Here is a 20,450-nt window from a genome sequence, read left to right as displayed (position 1 = left end):
ATTCCAGCACGAATTACACTGCTGAACCCTTTGTTTAATTAGATTTTCTGTTAAATGCAGACAACAACAAATTGATTCATAACACAAAGTGCACACCACAGTTCCAGGTTTGGTGCCTCGGGGGCGTTCCCTTAAAAAGCAATTACCCAATGAGCTGCTCATACACGCTCTAACACCCGCCTTCTCATGGTTGCTATGCCTACTCTGCGTTTCTCGCTGATTGATGGACGCAGCAGCCAATGCGCTTCGAGCTGGGCGGGAGTTTGCGCACACTGCCTGGTTGAATTTCTACTACTATGATCAGACCAGGCTGCAGGTGCTGGAGCGTGGCTGCAGAGAGGCAGGGGGTGGAAAATGTGCTGTAAACGTTGTCGAATAACTCCATACAGGTAATAACTTATTGCTTGCCTTTTTTTTAACAACCTCTTTTAACATTAATGTAATTCAGCAGCTGCCTCGAAACGCTGTGCTAATGCTAGGCTATTAGAATATCGAGTTGCATGGCTGTGACATTGTTGAATTGAAAGTGGCCGCACTAGTAGACACGTTTGTTTCTTATACACTGTGAACGCAATTTAGATATTAACGTTAAAGGACACAGAGATGAGTTATTTAAATAAGGAATTTAAAATATAATGTTAATCTGAGAACTGAACTTTATTAGACAATGTTCAGTGTAACAAACCCAGATGTCTTCTCTGAGAGGTTGAGACCAAACATCATTTCCAAAGATGGGTCAAGGTTTTATTGGACTGATTTTTGATATTTCCTGACAGAAATTGATCTGACCGTCACTCTGAGTTCATAAGTGATATCTGAAGCCAAGGTGGATGGTTTGTGGGAGTTTATTTTGAGGTTGCAGTCGGTCACAGGCTTTGTAAGTTGAATTGGACTTCATTAAATTTGACTGGACAAATGTTCTTTCTGCATCCTAACACAGGTTTGGTAGAAAGGATTGTTTCTTAAAAAAAAAAAAAGTTCACACGGTTAGGTTAGGTTAGGTAAGCCCAATTTAGAGGCTGGCATATCTGATAATGAAACTTGTCACCAGTAAACAGTCTGTTAAGCCTTAACCTTAGTTTTTCCAAGAACTGTGACGAGCTGTGATCTGTTAGACTACTGTGCTGGGGATTTTACAACAGGCTATTTCCAAATTACCTTAAATATTATCCACCACATTTCTGTACTGCAAAGTCTTGTAGCTTATCAGCCAACTCACAGTATATGCTGATACTGTAATAAGGTGAAATGAGCTGACAATATTACATTAGTTTTCCATTACCATTACTTTGGGAAAGTGAAAACGCTGACTTGACCTTGCAAAAACTAAACCAGAACCTGTTCTGAATTTTACTGTTATGCCACAAATCAGAGACCCACTCTATTGTGTCTAATTGATAGATAGAACTTTTCATACCTGCAAATATTAAGTGGTCTGTCCTAGATATCTGCATGTGAGATAAAGCAGGTATTTCTTTGCTACAGTTGGAGCATGCTACCATAACTTGGAGACACCCTGACCTAGTTCTTGTAAACAGACCTCTGTAGAATTTGGAGGAAAGATCTGATTAATTATATCTTATGATCAGAAAGCCATAGTATGATAATTCAGTTGAACTGTTAGCTGGCTTTTTATTAGTTTAAATGATGATTGATTCAGAAACACCACATTTATGGTAAGAAATTACACAGTGGGGGGTTTACTGTGGCCAACTTGTCCACAACCACACTTCACTTTCACTTTATACAATCTGATGTGTTGGAATACATAAATAATTTTTAAATGAATAAGTGTGATATATATTTTTTGAGCCAAAGTATTATTTCAGTTTATTTGATTTTATAAATAGTTTACTTTTATAAAAAGCCTTTTAGATCAGGGATTTCAGGTAGTTCCTTAGTTCCATCATCATTTTAGAAGATGCAAGCAGCCACTGGTTGCATCTTTGCAATGAGACTGGAATTCCCCCATGGTTGCACCATAGATTAGTATTTCAGTGTGACATTTGGCTTGCTTTTCAAACAGCTACAGCATAAGCCACAGTATTCACATCTTTAAACCTCAGCACAGCTGACTTGTGCAGCAATGTTTTTTTCTGCCAGCATTGTTTTTCTCTCTCTGTCTCTAAACCGCATGGCGGGAGTTGAGAGTTGAGTGCTGCTGGGTCTTATAATATCAAAACAACACTGTCCCTGGTGCATTGGCTTCACCAGGAGATAGACCTTTTCCCTGCTGAATGCTGAGAAAGTGAGTGAGGCTGAGTGGGATGGAGAGAGCGAAGGGAGGGGGCTTCACGATCACTGGATGAAAGAAAATGCACCAACTTCGGCAGCTGTCTTTTTTCTTTTTCCTCTCTGCTCGGTTTACAGGCATGATCTTGACAAATTATATTTAGTGTTGTGTTGGCAATCAATGTTCCTTCTCTCACTGAAGAGTGTTTTGTGTAACATCTGTTGAGGATCCTCAGTAATAATACTAACAGCACAAGTTTTATCTCTGCCTAAAATGGCTTGTATGTAGAGGGACAAAGTCATTATGTCACATCCCAGGGATGTGGTTTGTTGTCCTAACCTAGTGATTATTTTTGGTGTGTGTGTGTGTGTGTGTGTGTGTGTGTGTGTGTGTGTGTGTGTGTGTGTGTGTGTGTGTGTGTGTGTGTGTGTGTGTGTGTGTGTGTGTGTGTGTGTGTGTGTGTGTGTGTGTGTGTGTGTGTGTGTGTGTGTGTGTGTGTGTGTGTGTGGATGATATCAGAGCACCATCATTAGAAATGTGAACTGTCATACTTAGCAATCACTCAAGTTAAAGCCTGTCAAAGCCTGTCAGTGTAAAGTGTGAAGACCTGCCACCTGAGAACACACATGCAGCACAGGCAGTGAAAAACCCTGTGATGACATATTCAAGCTTTTGCTGGGTGACTGTTTCCTCACAGTCACAGCCGATTACTACAACACAAACATGTCTGTGAAGCCTGATTTCTAAATCTCCAGACTTTGGCAATGGAGGTTAAGAGGGGAAGTTGAGTTGAGGTGAATAGAAAGAAGCATGTAAAAAAGAAGAGCTCCCTGTTTTGCATTTGGATTTGAATGGACTGGATGTCTCTTCTGAGCTGTCATTTTATCTGACGACAACTTGCTCAACAGTCTTTTGGCTTAAATATTCAAATGGGCAACAACGCTCATGTGCACACACTTAATGCAACTTGAACTCACCACACTCCTCTGTCTCTCTTTGACACAGAAGGATCTCCCTACAGTTACCCAATGTGATCTTGCTTGCTTCTTTCTCCTTGGCTTTCCTACAACCATTATATGGTACCCATGATGGATTTAAATTATACATTTGTGACATATGAAGGCTAGAGTCCTGCTAGGACGTCTTTGGTTCTTGCCAAGCGGGGCAGGACCCAGAGGCAGGAAATATGAGACAGGAAACAGTAAAGCTAACCTGTTACATAATGAAAACACAAACAAAAGTCATTAATACTTTCAATTCAGAGCTTGTGTGTTATACTGCAGTACATTTAGTGCGTTATAGATTGAGTACAGCTATGAATATGTGTCAAGAATTTAGGTGACATGCTGCTGGGAAAGCCTTGTAGAAAAGCATGTAAAGCTGTGACCTGTGCCTGAGGTGGTGAATGAGCGCAGCCAAGGTCCCCTCATGGCAGATGGGTGGATCCCGGGGCAGGCTTTCTCCCCTGGCTCTGGTCCTGGTTCTATTTCTGGGTTACTAGTTCATTTTATGTCTTGTGCTCCATAGGCAAGAGTCATAAGGAGAAGTGCATGAAGGAAATTACTTTGCTGATTTTCTGAGTAGAAGCATAGAGAGTAATTTCATTTGGAGAGCATTTTAATTAACTGTAAATTAATGATGATTCGGCCAAGAGGATGTTTCACTGCTTAAGATGAAGCTGAGAAATTTACAGCTGGACTCCATAATTAATGAAGATTAATTAAAGAGTATTTAAATTTTATCTGTTCATTACTCATTTAAGAAATAGTTAATTCATCAGCTGATAAATTTACTAATGATAAATTATAGTCATAAAGTCTCACTTATCTAATGGTTGGTTCTTCTGTTTTCTAACACTGTAAATTGAATATCTAATTGCGTTGGATGTTGCTCCCACAAAACAACTGAAATGCATAAAATTACTCTGTAAACAGAGATAGTGACAACCCAGAGATATTCACATTATTATAAGATATGATAAATGGAAACATCAAATCACCTTTAAGAAATGAGCATAAGCAAATATTTGTCCTGCTTGACAATAAAATAAAATAAATGAGTTAACAGGAAAGGAAAAAAATAAAATGTAACACAACAAAGAGCTGAGAAGTAGTCATCACTCTCCTCATATACGATTAACTGCACTTGGACTCAACACTGTCTTCATTCATAGCTGCACTGCTGCACACATGCTCATGTCGAGCCTGTGTGTGGACCTCCACATGTATTGTGAGGGTGTTTGCTGTCATGCTGAGCGCTCTCTGCTCTCACACAGCTGACCGTGCTAGAGCTTGGAAGTGATGCCTGCCTGGCTTGGTTGTCATAGACTGGCCTGGACTGAGGCTGTATGCTGCGGTGACAAAAGCACATTCAGTTCAAGACAATGGGCATCTGACAGCCTGGGTTCTGTTTATCACTCTGCTGTCTCTCGCGCAGCCTCCTGTCTGTTGTGTTGTGCTGTCTTACTCTCTCTTTCTGCCTCGGCCACTGGAGGCTTGAGCACACGTTCACCAAGCAGCTTTAAGACACCAGCTCATCTCAGTGTTACTGAAGCTGCGTCATTAAATACAGGGTGTTATTCTGTCATCTCCAAGTTGGAGATGATGTTATTGTTGGTTTCAGTGTGTCATTGTTAAAGTGCAGGCTCTGGTTTTAGCATGCTGTTGTTGACGCATTTAGCGTTGTGTGATGAGCTGACAATGCGAGGGGGGCCGAATTTGCTGTCTGTGATTCTAGCAATCATTTCTCTCTTATAATAGATAATGAATCACCAGCAGGACACTATAGTCCTAGTAACAAATCTTCAAATTTGGGAACATGTAACAACTGAATGCATGAAGATTTTTAATCAATTAATAGAAATTATGATTTAATTAGTTGATTTGGCATAAATGCCCCTTGGCGCTGAAGGATGAACTGATTTCACTTTGGTGATCAAAGGTTGAATGGCAAGGCCACTGTGACCTCACGTCTGTCCCATTCTTGTTGACACAACATCTCAGGGACGCCTGTAGGGAGTTTCATTACATCTGGCACATCCACTTGGACTCGTAGATGAAGTGAGTAGAACTCTAATTTTAATGCTTATTTATTGGTTGGCAGAAGCACATACGCATTGACATCGGTTTTTAGTTTCAGAGAAACTCATTCATTGCAACTGATCTTTTGCCTTCCACCTATGTTTGATCTGACATAAGATAAGAGAGGAAACCATAAGATAAAATCTGATAACACTTACTAACCTATAGAAATAAATAATATCATTAAATGCTGAATGTATACAGACAAAGGAGCTATTTGTTGTGTAGCTTTGGAAAAAATATTTAATTCACTTTAATTCAAGTGAATGACATTTGTACAGATGAACTAAAAGCTTAAATTGGAGCTTGACTGATCATGTCAACCCACGCAGGTTTTTCTATTCCTGAAAGAAATTACTAAACAACCAAAGTGAATTCTTGCTCTGAATTACCAGATACAGGAGTGAGTCATCCAATACCGGTAGATGTGGCAGAGGAGTGCAGTCTGTTGGTAGTGGTGAAGGGGAAATTAGGCCTGACACAAAATGTTCTCCCCTCCACGCTTCATCAAATCAGGTTTAAAACTAATACTGAAGGACAGACGAGTCGGTCAGCAGTGCACTAGACTTCTCTGCAAGGTTCCAGCTGTGTCATAAATTCAGTCTGTTGTCCTTGTCCTCCCTCCCTGCACTAAAGAAACAGAAATCAGACTTCACTGCTGTGTTAAATATGGTAATGACATTATTAGTGTTTCAAGAAGTGTGTGCAAACTCCAGGTTTACCACTATAAACTCCAGGTTTACCACTATAAACTCCAGGTTTACCACTATAAACTCCAGGTTTACCACTATAAACTCCAGATTTGCAACTATAAGATGTAGATTTTCATGATGTTGACTGTTTTTTGTTTTTTTTTCTTCCAGTAATGATCATCATAATTATTTAGTTCAAAAAAATGCACTTTTCGGATTATATAAACTTAACTTGTTTTTAACTTGTTCCAATCATGGCAGTGTCAGTATAAAAATAATGAAATATCTCAATAGCCGCTGGATGCATTGGTCAATATTAGGTGTATAAAGATTCTCTACATAACAATATCTAGACTGGACTGAAATATTTTCCATGTCTTTGGTGATCCCCTTTTTTCCCACATGGCTGCAATTGGTGTTTTAATGAAAACTTGTTGCCAAACATTGATGGTAAATCCCAAAAAGAGTGACAGTGTTGTGTGCATGTTGGTGTGCTAACATTAGTGTTTAGTTTAAATCACTACTGTGCCTCATTACAGCCTGTTGTGGCTGTAATGTTGATTAATTTCATCACTTAATTGAGTAATAAACTAATAGTTTTAATATTAACACTGTATTTGACCAGTTTTAGCATTTAAAATGCACCTGGCTTTACATCTTTTTGAATTTTCTGCTCTTTTAAATAACCATTTTTAGACATGTTACTTATGCCTTAACATAACTACTCTGTCACACGGCTTTTTGTCTGATCTTTTTATTTTGCCCTTCACCTGTTTTGTTATTTATTTGTTTTATTTTTATTATATTCCAAAACCTGCCTGATTTTGGAATATGTTTGTTCACTTGCCTCACTTCCCTGTTTTCTTACCTCTACCTGTCCTTTTTGATTTCAACTCTCTATTTCTTTGTGTCACTTTCTTTTTACATATTGCTTTGCTCCCTGAGCTTGTGACGAATGTGCCTTCTTAGAGCTCACTGAAGCATCTTTATTCCACACTCGGCTGTGTCACTACTTTTAACCCAATTGCATTTTTATTTTGCTGTCTGAGCCAGAGGAAGAGGCTGTATTCACTGACTCTGTGAGGGAAAGCACTGGGAATAATTCCTGTCCAACCTGTCCCATTTCCTCTCTCACCTAGAGGAGTGAGAAAAGCAGGTGGAGGTGGTGAGTGGTGGGGAGTTTGTGTTGCCCTTCACTTCCTTCCTTCAGAGAGACATCTGTTAGTAGATCTCTGTCCTGCAAAAGAAAGAGAAATGGAAAATAAAAACGGCAATGCAGCCCTGAATATGAGATGCACCATTTACTGCCTGTAGGACTGAAGAGCGCTGTGGATAGTTTCTGTCTGTATTTGAGACATTCACTCCTCCCCATCTGCTTTTATAAGTCCTAATTTTTCATGGCAACCATCTGTGCGTTATCAGGCAGTGTGTGAGTGTGCCAGGGAGCAGGAGAAGGGGTTAGTGTGTCTTCATTGATACGGCCGGTTGCTCCGTTTCACTGCCTGACGGTTAGTGATATGATCCTCTCCTCAAACCTTGAGTTTCTTTTTTGCTTTTCCTCTTATGTTACTGTGCTGCTGCCTCATCTATCTCCCCAAGATGTGGACAATAGACATTTTATATGGTAAACAAGTGTCAGCTGTTTGTAGTTTTAAAAATTTTTCCAAAAAATCTTTATGATCTTGATTTTTAGCCATACTATCAGCTAAGGGATTGACTGAAATTAAACATTGTGCATCCCCCTACCATATGTTTCCCAAGCTCGGCATTCACTCTCATAATCCTTCAATATTTATTCTATCATCAGGTCAAATTTTAAAATTAATAACATTTCCATCAGCCTCGGTTTTACTCCATCATATGAAAGTGATAAACATATCTGCTAAATGGTTAGAATTGTCCTTGTTAGCATGCTAACATTACTGCAGCCTCACTGAGGCTTAGATTCTTAGTGTTGTTTATTATTCCCAACCCTGTTAGGCTGGAACCGGTTGTTTTAGACCATGTGCCTACGTAAATAGTGGTTTATAATTTGCGCATTTATTTCCCTTAAGGTTATTCTGTTCTGTGACCCTTTTTTTTTTTTTCCATCTTGTTGAGGTTACCTGTATTTACTGCAGGAAGAAATTGGCATTGATATCAGTTGTGCATTTAGTAGCATATGTTTGTGCAGTTCACTCCTTCCTGTTGAAACGTGCATTATAACTAAATTAAAAGTAAAACTAAATAAACACAGAAGCCTTTAATGAGTAAATGTTAACACAACATGGAGGCAGATGCCCAGCAATCAATAATTACAGATATAGAAGTCTGTGTAAAAGATTACTCTTCATTGATGACTCATTGCTGATTTTCTGAGGATCCTAATTCACTTTAAAGTTTTTATTTCCCTTTCTTAACACCTTCACTTATTGATTTTAAAAGAAACGTTGTCTGTGCAGATTTTAAATTTAAGCAGAAAGTGATTTGTCATGTTGTATTAACACCAGCTCACCCCCTCTTTACAGTCACTTCCTGCTGTTTCAAACAGAAATGCACTGAATAATAAAACCAGACAAACACTGCAATTACCGTTTTATGTAGGAGTTTCTCAGATTTCATTTTCTAGTTATGATCAATGTTACATTACCACATTTAACTAGCAGAAGAAATCTATCAACCCTAAAGATGTGTACATTGATAATTCTTGTCTTTTGTAACAGACGTTGTGTGAGTGTGGTGCTGTTGCACAACACAATATGATCGCACATTTAAATTCTGTAAAATGTCTTCTCATTTCCGGTGGTTTCAGTTGAGTATTTGTATACAGTCAGTTAATATTTGATAGTGTGGTTGAACCATATGTGCACAGAGACGTACACAAACACACAGCAAGTGAGCACTTTCAATTTCAGAATAAAAAATTATCTTCAGCACAAGAAATCAAGGTCACAGTGTGTCCCATTTCCTCTCTGGGCTTTGTTTGCCTCAGGGCTGATTTCAGCTTAATGTCTAGTTGGAGCCAGATGGAGAATACTGGAAGTCAGCTACTTCTGTAGCATGTGACTGGTATCCATAAGGGATCCAGGTGCGCATCTTTCTGTTCTGCATTGTGCTGTGACAAATTCAAGAGGACGAAAGTGAAAATGCTAATTATTTCAGATCTACAGTATGTTTCACAAAAAAAAAAAAACAAGTGGCTTCTGTCTTTGGGTCTGTTTATCCCCTTGTCCTCCCTCTGCCCCCCTTTCTCTGTTTGCCTGAAAACCATCTGGTGAATTGGTCAGGATCACAGTGCCCCTGCATGGGTATTTTTCCATGAAAGGTTTGCCCAATTTGTTGCCCGCCTGTTGCTGTGCTGGTACAAATCTCACTTATGTTGGATTTTATTTTTGGTTTGTTCAGTTTAAGTCTAAAATTCCTGTGGAGGTGGTCAATTGGTGCATGATTTCCATAAAAACAGATTAATTTAGGCAGGCTTGAATATTATCACACTGTCACAGCGATTCTGCTGAAAATAAATTAAAGGTAATTTTCAGTTTTTACGCAGACCTACTCGATAATTCACTACATCTTCTGCTTCTCTTTTCACCTCTAAGTTGGACTGTCCAGCTCAGCCAAACAAACACTGACTGCAGGGGTTTCCCGTCCTGCTGCTGGGCTAATTAACAAGGTGTGAGGTGTGTGTGTGTGTGTGTGTGTGTGTGTGTGTGTGCAGGCGTGTGTGGCTGAGGACATTTTGGCTGGTCCTCACAACCTCTAAGAACTGTTTGATGGTTCAGTCTTAGTTTTAGGGTTAAGGTTAGAATTAGGTTTAAGTTAGTTGTGATAGTTAAAGTAAGAGGCTACAGTATGGATTATGAGAAGAACAAGGGTGTGTGTGTGTGTGTGTGCGCACGTGCCTGTGTGTGACTGTGTGTTGTCACAAGTCTGTGCAAAACAGGGAGTGGACTGTTTTCAGCACACACAGTGGTTTTTCTGTATGAGGACACTCCTTGACCCGATGCTTTTGTTAGTCTCCTGCCCAAAACGTAACCATCACAGTCGTAACTAAAAGTTAAATCTACTCATAACCTTAAAATCCTGAAATGGCTTTTTGATGTTGTGGGGACCAGCCAGAATGTTCTTACGATGGGTTCAACCTCCCCACCTACCTAACCCAAATTACACAGACACACACACACACACACACACACAGTCAGTCAGTCAGTCAGCAGTATTGCAGATAACTCTGTACAAGGGCAGTCCCAGGGAAACACTTTTCCTCAATTGAGTTTTTGGATGTGTGTGTGCATTTCTTTAGTGCGCGTGTGTGCACGTGTGTGTGTCAGAAGGCGTGCACTGCTAATTATAACAATCTCTGTCAGAAAACCTCTGCATTCACAATAAGTCTAAACTTTAAAATTTTGTTTTCTGGCACTTTTTATTGTAAAATTGTTTATTGTCCTGTCAGAAAACTAAGCTAAGAAAATTCAGTGAGTGAGGCCACACTGATTGGATGCATGGAAATATTCAGAGTACAGCCAAAAACTTGCTGACTTTGTAAAAGCGCTTCCTTAATCTAGGACCAATTGCATGACACCACTCTTGTAAATATATAGAATAGACAAAATAATGCTCAGTGTCTTGGGAACTATGCTTAATAAACAGGTTGAGTTTATTACCTTTCAGGCAAACTCTTCATGTTTTTAGTCTTCATGCTTTTAGTCTTCATGCTAAGCTAAGCTAGCCAGCTGCTGTGACCACCCACTGTACATCACTGTACAAATATGTGGTATTAAGCTACTCATCAAGTCATATCACACAATTTTGCATTAGCATTAATTAGTACATTCTCTTTTTTTCTTCGGGGTTGAGTAGTTGCAGCTGTACTTCTTCCACACTGTTACAATAATAAATGCAGGACACTGTATGTTGCAGTAAATAAACAGTAAATAAACAAAAGCACCCACTCACAAGCATGAGTGTGATATTTAGTCAGCAGATAAGAAAAATGCAGCCATGAATGATGAACAGTAGCATGTGACTGTGTGTGACTCAGTGAAGACTGCAGCAACCAGTTTCACCAGCTGTGATCATCTCCTCTGTGGCTACACTCGTCTCTTCTGCCTCATTCCCTCTATCGATTTATCTCTTTCCCCTGTATTCCCTCTCTCTCCTCCCCCATCTCTCATGGCTCCTCTGGTCCTGCTTCCTTCCTCAGCTTTCTGTAGTTTATTCTTTGTTCAGCTCTCCTCTGCGCTCCCTCAGGAGTTTTTAGGAAGCCGAGACTTTTTGGAAGCTTGTTTATGTGCAAATTGCACAGCTTTACTGCAGTTTATTGTTAGGGGGCAGAGACAACACTAAGAATAAAACCAATTCACAGATTCTTACAAGAAACCCCAAAGAAACCCTCCAGTTTTTTGTCTTTAGCACTCATTATGATGTGGAGAAAATGAAGAATGAAAAGAAGATCTTGATGTCAGCTCGTTCTCTAATGCAACTCTACTTTTACAGATTGCTGTGACTCCCTGAGTGAAGATGGCCTTCTTTCAGAATAACTTCTGGGTAAGTGTTTTGTACATTAATTTGTGTAATAATTGGGATTATGCAGAAGAAAACATACAGTTCCTGTTGCACTAATCGGATTTAACTGCCACATATTACTTATTCACGTATAACTGAATCACAGCTATGAGTCATTGAGCTTTTTCATTCATACTCTCAGTGGACAGCTGAGGATTGGGTCCAGGTCTAAAGCTACTAGCCATTCAGCATTTCCCCAATTCTGTTGTTGGAGAAATGACATTTTATATGATAATTTATTTGAAGTAGAATTAGCACTGCTTTAAATGTAAATGACCACTGACCACCCAAATCAAGAGTGCATAAATTGTTTAACACTACATGTCATTATCAAATGTGCGGATGAAGGTTGTGTGTAAAGCTTGTTTTATAAAAGCATATATTAAGATAAAAACATACAACTAATAGCTTGTTATTACATACAATAAAAATTGTGCAGAGTTGTAGATTATTAATTGAAAATATAAAAACCAAAGGAGTGAAAAGAGAGCGACCTGTGATGTATTCAGTGACGCCTCATCTATCTCAAATATCATGAACCCCTTCTTTGAGCTATTATCATAAATATCTCTCAGCTTCCTTTCATTAAAAGCAGAGCTGCTCTGAGCCCTGACCTTAGCTGGAAAACGGAGCGATCTATGTGTGCTCTCAGTCTCTCGATCCTGTCTTGTTATCAGAGAGGAGATTGGCCATTCTGAGACCAAATCCTGCATCTATTCCTTTAATAAATATAATAATTTAATAATAAATCCAGAGGCATTACATCAGAGGGGGTTCTCTCCTCCTCACAGAAAGGTTTATGGGACGATGAATTAGCTAACCCAGGTTGCAGACTGGCAGACGTCGTTGGTTTTAGTGTCTGTTTGAATTGTTGAAATTTGCTTGATTAAATCAAATTGACTTGACTGCATGTAAAGTGTTTAAGTTTTAAGTATTAAGTTTTGCTCTTCTAGTGTCCACCCAGCACTTCAGCTACTGTACATCCTCGCTGCGTTCCCTGTCTTAGCTTGTGCAAGAAGAATAAGCTTGTTGGTCTTAGTCACCTATAGAAACCTCCTCCAGTAGCTATTCCTCTCACACTGAGCACATTAAGGCTTGATGCGAGAGGAATCGTGGACCAAAAGCACGTTCATGTATTGATTAACAGCTGTGAGCTCCCACCCCTGACTTTGTAGAGTGGTGGGGCTCGCTCTGCTGCAAGGCTGATTTGGGTCAGAGAAGATTTGAGGGAATTAAGAAATGTTAAGGAGCAAATATAAATCTTAGAAGTTACTTTTCATACAGCTTTAATTCATCTAATTATCCTTAACTGATTTAGATTATTCTTTTTGTTAGTTTTTTAACTAACGATGATGTGTATTAGACTACTTTTGTTTTTTATAAGTGTATCTAATATAATGCTAACTAAACTTAGCAGCGTTGATTAATTACAGCATTCATTATCTTAATTTCTGTAGTACTTAATTGCCTCATTAGGAACTTTTCACAGATGTGGAGAGGAGTGAAGTCTCTCACCTCATCCCCATGTGACTTTGTCTGCTGTTACAAGCTCAGGCTCATTTTCTCCTCCATCTTCACTCTGTTTTCTGTCCCCTTACACCTGGAACGTCTATTTTCAGGTGTGACCCACTTCTTATACCTTGCCTCATCAGACTACTAAAAGTCCTCAGTGATATTTTAGCAGTTGAACTAAATGCCCTGTGCAGACTCATGTGATTACTGATCCCATAAAGAGACTTTGTCCTTGCCTTATGATGATTTAGTATCTAACAATTATAAAAGAAACTGTTATAATTAAATACTTCTATACAGGTATTTTAACTTGAATTCTTGATTTTTAGATATGCATGTGCATACAAGGCCTTAGTATTTGTAGCTGTTAGTGTATTCGTACAGTCATGCATTGTTTTTGCCTGCTTAACATCAAGCTACGATCCGTGGTTAATGTCATAGTGTTGCTTTTGTGCTGTAGGCAGGGTAGCAGACAAACAGGTCTGCAGGCAGTGAGGCAAGTGATTAAAAATAAGAAAAGGACAGGAAGCTGGTAGGAAGAGAAGCAAGCAGACACGCAGCAGAATTTCAGCACAAAGGCACCAAGACAAGGTTGTAGAGCTGCTGTGCTCCTGTTAAAGGAATGATTAAATGTTAGAGCTGGTCACAGCGCTCGCCTCCTAAATGCAGGGATAAAAGCTGCATTTTCTAGATGATTTAAGCTAATATTGTGTGTTATTTGTGTTTCCATGTACAGTACATGACCATGTTTCCCACCCAGCCGGCTTTAGGCTATGTATTATAAATCAACCCTTTAGTTAATTAGCCAGTGCAGCCACTTGGGAACAAGTCACACACACAGAGCTCTGTCTTGTTTGGCTCAAGAACATTCACAGCCGCTCACAAAGCCTCCTCGTCGCACGCTGTCCTTTCTCATTAACTATATAAGAGCTGTGCTCACGGTCCACAGGGGGAAGCCCATCGGCTGTAATTAAGTACTTCCTTCGTCTTAAGAAGTGCCGGAGTTGAGTCTTAGAATATAATTTCTTTCTTTGCGAGTATTTTTCATCTACACAAGGATTTTATTCACCACTGTATGAGAAAGAATGTTTTCCTTACATGACAAAGGAAAGGTGTCTTTTAGCAGGCCGGTTACCAGATATGTTTTATCCCTGTTTCACAAACTGGTTCTAGTCTAAGCTAGAATACCAATCCATTATTTTCCCTGAGGAGGTTGATTAGCAGGCCTGTAAACATTATGAATTTGAAATGCTAAAATAGAAATTGAGTTTCAAGGAAGATATTCGAGGTTAGTGTTGTAGGATAAGCTACTGTCTAATAATATAAGTCAGTTATATCTTGGCTAGCATAGGGAACATCACTGGTTGCACAAATTTTAAATTTTAGAGCAGGTTTTAAATAAACAGGGAGGTCTATAGGTTTTAGAAGGTGACCTGTAATTTGCAGAAAGCCTCGTTTATGGTGGCACTGATGCCTGATTGGATCAGTAGAAAAGTGTGAGAGTAGTTGGCAGAAAACTATCTTCCACATGGAGTAGTAAACTGGTTCTGCTTCAGTTTCTGCTGGAATCACGATGATCATAATTGGCTTTTGCCCAACTGTAGATGAACTGCATAAACACAAGTGTGAGCCTCAATTTTCCTTGGTTGTGTATTTTTGCTCCTGTTGAACCTGCACTAATAGTTTGACGTAGATAGATGTGATTTAAAGCAGCTATAAGCAGATACATGAAAACAAACAGAAAGCTGCTTATTTAGCAAAATGTTATATTAAACAGCGACAAATGCCTTGGACAGATCTACTGTACAAAGAGTTCAGTGTCTTCTTAAATCTGGCTGTTGTGGACGTTAACACCACACGTGTATCACGTGTGTGGGTTTCTTTTACCAAATCCCTCTACTGTTGGAACATGCCCTTTGTTGGAAAGAAGAAATGTCATTGTGAAATTTCAAGATCTGTTACAAACTTTAATAAGTGTATATAGTTGTACTATAAACAGTAGAAATATTTGAAAGTATACACTTTTTTTATTTTATAAACACATATTATTTATTAACATTTAGTACATTTGTTTGTTTTACAGTATACCAACAGGAAATAGTGCAGCACTGCTCTGTTAGGTGTCAGACTGTGACTACAGTTTATCCTTTCACACACATCTTTAAAAAAAAAAAAAAAAAAAAAAAAATCTTATTTGTTCCTGCAGCAGTTTCATGACCTTTCATTTTTATTTATTTTTAATTATTTTTGTTGTCCTTGTTTTGCTGAACATCAGTACACAGTTTAAAATGAATCATTAAGGAGGCCTGTACAAAGGTCTATATATAAATAATATTCCCATGTGTCCTGCCAGAAAACACTGTGTTTGCAGTGGTGAAGAGACCATGAAAAGTCCTGGATATAATTCAGGGGGGATTTAAACCAACGATTTTGCAGAAAGATCAACACATGCTGTTTTTGTGTTGTTCACGGTACTGTGTATCTTCTCTTGGTGAAACCAGTCCTTCTCTGCTCACAGATATAATACAGTGTGAGCACAGATGTACAGCACCCAGCAGGTCTTGCTTACTTATAATTACCTGCTTTTCAGTGTAATTATGCCAACATTGCTACTCTAAGACTAAGAGTCATGGGGTTTCGTATCAGCATGAAGAACAAGAAATGCACAATGTCAAACTTTTCACTTTTCCCCCTGGATCTCATTTTATCTCTCCTCCCCTACTCTGCCCCTTTCCTTTGCTTTATTCTGCCTCTGCTGTTTCCTGTAGCTCCGTTATGTGCCAGGTAATTAATAGCCAAGATATACCCATATTCAGTAAGAGTAACTACATTTGTGTTCATGTTCTGTGTGAGGGGGGAAAAAGGAGCAAGAATAACAAGTGGCGGTGCAATATGATCAAAACACAATATCTAGATCATATCAAGTGTTTGCACCAATTGAGAAAAATCCAGTTTCCTAACCATATAAATTGGGTCCATGTCTGCAGATGTTTAGTTGTATGTGGGCAAAAGCCTCTTGCAGAGTCTTAGTCTGGGGTTTGTTTTGAACTGTACTTTGTGACTCTCCGTCTGTCTACTGTTTGACGTGATTCTTGCTTAGGTGCTAAAAGAGGTTAGCGGTGCTTTCAGTCTGTTTTGAGGTCCGGTGTGTGGTATCAATTCTTTCAGACTTGTCATACCTAAACCACATCCATAAGACAAAGGTAGCTTCTGATTTAGGTAATCTCATTTTGTCTTGGCCAATTGGAGTTCAGTGATTAGGAATTTTAAATACCATGCCTTCCTTTAAAAGACAACAGGAAAAACAAAGCAAATTCACACAGAGCCATCACTGATGAGCTGCTGCTGCTGCTGCTGCTGCTACCACCACTACCTGCTCCTGATGGTATTGACACCTCTCTGCTTTGGGACTGTTTGTTCTGCTGAACCTGCCTGGTCAGCAGGAAAAGTTTCGGTGTGTCAGCTAAACACACATCAGCACTGACAGACTGGCCAGTGGATGGATAGCTCTGTGTTATAGCGTCTGATGCAGGGTTTCAGCTTTGCTTTTGACAGCTGCCCGATACAAAAAAAGCTGCATTATGTGTTCTGTAGAACTAGAGATGTGTGAGTTTCATGATCCATTTGCAGCTTGTCACAATTCACTCGTTAGCGCTGACAATAGAGATCATTTTGGCCCCTTTGGGAAATTGTTCAAGCTAAATATTTGACTTGTGGGTATTTAGAAAGCTATCTTAACAGTCAAATAATCAAGTCACATATACTATAGAACTGTGAAGTAAAAGGGTTCAAAAGCTAATTGTTATGATAACTGTTATTTTACCTTACAGTTATATTTTTCTCCTTCAACAAACCCAGTTTCCTTTGAGTGCTGATTAAGTGCAGGATGATCTTTGGATGTTATTTTTATTTCTTCAGAATCTAAGAGACCTAAGAGAGTAAACTTGAAATAGCCAAGTGAGAAACCACATTCACTCCAACAGAACTTTATCTCATGCAGAAATTCAAATGTCTGATGTACAGTTAGGTCTGAATTTTCACATCAGTTCTCCAAACAAATTAGACCTGAGTTACTATCTACTATCCACGTTAGATAGTCACGATACTCCTGTTCGTATACTTCTACAGCCTTCTGCTACCTTTATATGTAATTAGCGGTCTGGTAACTGTTATCAATGGGTCCTGAGGTTTGCAGAGAAGTCCACACACCCACTATTCAGACGTTGACATGTGTTTCTTTCTTACAAGTTGATATGTTGCTTCAGTTGTGCTTGAAGGACAGGTAGGAGACAACATATGTAAACATTACACAATTTGTACGTACATGTCTGAACATCTGAGTTATTAGTTATTAGAACTTAAGGCACAGCTTTAGATGTTGCAAAAAAGGAAAATAGTGATTTAGAAAGTGACACACAGTGAACAACACAATGTTCCTGCTCCCATATAGTAAATGTTGAAATTCTAACCAAAAATAAAAACAGAAAAATAGAATAAGTGACTTGCTGCAGTAGGAATCTGTGATAATTCAGATTAAATACCGTTCAGATGATATAACAATGTAAACAAGTCACTGTCATAATATTGAGTTTGCAATTCTATAAAAGCTCTTACTCAATGCAGGTGCTCTATTCACCTGATTTACCGGCACTTTCCTCCACAATCTAGCTGATTAACAGGTTGTGCAGGTTTTCTTGAATAACCTCCATTAATTCCCGTAGGATGTTTAAGAAGAGTCCCACAACCTGTTTGATTTTGATATGTTTGTGCTTGTCTCTCACTCATCCGCACGTCGCTTTATGTGTGTTCTCTCAGTTCGACAGGTACATACTGTCCTAACAGAGATCTGTTCTGTTCCTTTAGGTACCATCACAGTGAGGAAATGTTTAGATGTTTAGGTTGCTTCCTAATCCCTCGGGCCTTCTGTTCTTTTGTGATCTACAGCATAGAGCTCAGGCCGCTGAGGTGAACCCGCAGAGGAAGGTCTTTTATTTGTTGCAGTGAATCAGCTGTGAAGCCGAGCCTGCAGTGCAGAGTTTAGCTCAGGTTTCCTCAGTCTGTAATTAGTTTCGTACAAGCCTGAGGGAAAGTTTTAAGCTGCGCTTAATTGGGATCAAGTGAGAGAAGCTAGATAAACCGAACACTAGCGATGCACACGTAGGTGCACAAGTAGACACTCACAAACATGCACTCACGCACTCGTGCACACAAACTCGGCACATAAATGAAATAATTGAGCATTAAAATAATAAATATAAATTGAATTAACTTAAAATCAATACAGTATCTCGGGAAAAGTTTTTATTTGTGTGCAGGTTTTATGCTGATAAATTGATAAAGTAAAATTGTCTATAGCAGTCTATCTGTTGCTTTTTTTTGTTCTTAAGTTGCACGTTTTGTTATTTGTTTAGATATTTTTAAACTTTTAACACTAGTAGTGAGTCAAGAGCCCCCATTCTACTTGGCAGCTTGTTTGTCTCTTAGTTTCACTTTCCATCACGTCTTCAGCAGGTTTCATGCCTCTTTGTTTAGAATCTGTAACATTTATTAAAAAAACAATTTTGAGTTTCAAGAGAAAGTTTAAAAAAGAAAGTGTTCTGTTCTTCCCTGCATCATCATGAAATCATCATATAAAGTTGTGATCAAGTTATAGAAAATGATTGTAGATTTATCTAAATTTTAAATCCCTTTTGAAAATGTTACTGTTCTGTGCCATGTGTGACATCAGCTGAGAAAAGGAGCTTTAATAGACACAGCAGAGGAATAAACAATGATAATTAAAAACGCTGTGTGTGTATATATCTATATAAATATATTGAGAGAGAGAGAGAAAGAGAGAGAGAGAGAGAATATGCACAAACACAAGACGATATGAAAAAACTAAACTTCTGTCTTTCCTTTTTTTTTTTTTTTTTTTTTAAATAATCCACTAGGATTACTAATGGTCTCTTATCTGTTTAAGTATATATGAAGGTTACAACATTAAGTAAACTGCAATAATCGTTCGGCATCAACAGTATAAATTTGTTTAATTTCCAAAAAAAAAAAAAACATAAAATAATTCTCCATTGGACTAAAAATGTACAATATCTTCTATGTTTAAATTTAGTTTTTATGGTAATATTTCAACATAAAATATGCAGATGTATTGAAACTTGTTTTACACCTGTTCTTGAAGTTTACTGCCTCTGACCACCGTAATATTTGAACAACAGGAGGCCGTTAACACAGCAATGTCTTCATTTCATATACTGAAATAATGTCCTTGCTTTTGACAATTCCTGTGTTTGAAAAGTTGAGCATATCCCCCACAGCTTATGGTGGTTTTCAGAAGCCTGCATGTTTCAAAGTCGTCCAAATACAGATTTTGCACCTCCCCCATCTTCCCTCTTCTATTCCTCTTGTCTCCTCTCCCGCTATCCCCGTCATTGTCATGTTAATGGGTCCGTCGTGCGTGACCAAAACGGTCAACTTATTTGATGAAAAAGAGATCAGTTCGGGGAGAGACGAGGAGGTTTGCATTTAAAAGACATGAAGAATTTTCATTCACTAAAACTTTAGCAAATACTTAATGACACTTGTACTTGACTGTCAGTATCAGACTGTCAATACATTTGAAGCTCACATATAATGTGCTACCACATTACTTGGCACGGCAGCAAGTGCCAGCTCATATCTTCTTCCTTAATCAAGAACCTGCACAACTAAACTTAAAGTGTTGTTGTCTGTATCGACCTGTCGACCACCCCTCAAAAATAAAACAAACAAGGAGTCGCAGGTTGTCTCTGTGACACATTAAAGATACAGAACTACAATCTGACATCGTGTGACTTCTGCTTGTGCCTTAGAAGAGCTGATTGATTGAAATATTGCACAGCTAGTCTATAAAACAAGTCGGAGCAGAGCAGTGTGTGAACTCCGCTTGTCTACTTCCACCATGAGTTTGTCCCGTTTTATGTGGAAGCTTCAGAATTATAAAAGAGCAGCTATCATCAATGTAAAGACGGGAAATGGATGATATTCTGAATAGATGTTGCCTTTTAGTGGTGTCACTGCTGTCAAAATTGACAATGATATAAGCTGCCAGATGTAGTGACATGTAAGGCTTGTAAGTAAATATTACAGCGAAAGTAAATATTATAAGCTGTTATAATTATTTTGCAGTGAAGTTATGGCTGACTCATTTTTGCCTTTTCAAATATTCAAGAGGGCTTTTAATCATTAACAGATACTGTTTTGCAAAACCATTGGTGCACTGTAATTATCTGTGGTCTGTGGGCAAGCTATTTGCATAGCTGACAGACAAGCCTACTAGCAGTGTTGGACAGCTGCTGTGTTGAGCTGTGGAGAGGTGCGTGCACGTGTGTGCATGTTTTAAAGGCTGAGACC

The 20,450-nt window shown here is 38.7% G+C and overlaps 1 protein-coding gene across 2 annotated transcripts in view; it reads left to right on the top strand.

The window, feature by feature from the left end:
* Positions 1-303: 303 nt before the first annotated feature.
* The window catches only part of fcho1 (FCH and mu domain containing endocytic adaptor 1), a 45,688-nt gene continuing 25,541 nt past the window's right edge, over positions 304-20,450 (top strand). For both annotated transcript variants that reach the window (XM_026346407.1, XM_026346406.1), the window contains exons 1-2: positions 304-389; positions 11,481-11,531. In XM_026346407.1, the coding sequence (XP_026202192.1) occupies positions 11,505-11,531 (27 nt within the window). In that variant the 5' untranslated portion in view covers positions 304-389; positions 11,481-11,504. The remainder of the gene's footprint in view (positions 390-11,480; positions 11,532-20,450) is intronic.

This window comes from Anabas testudineus, chromosome 4, assembly GCF_900324465.2.
Source record: "Anabas testudineus chromosome 4, fAnaTes1.2, whole genome shotgun sequence".
Taxonomy (NCBI): domain Eukaryota; kingdom Metazoa; phylum Chordata; class Actinopteri; order Anabantiformes; family Anabantidae; genus Anabas; species Anabas testudineus.
Note: the sequence above shows the minus strand (reverse complement) of the source record. Positions and strands in the feature narration are given on the sequence as shown.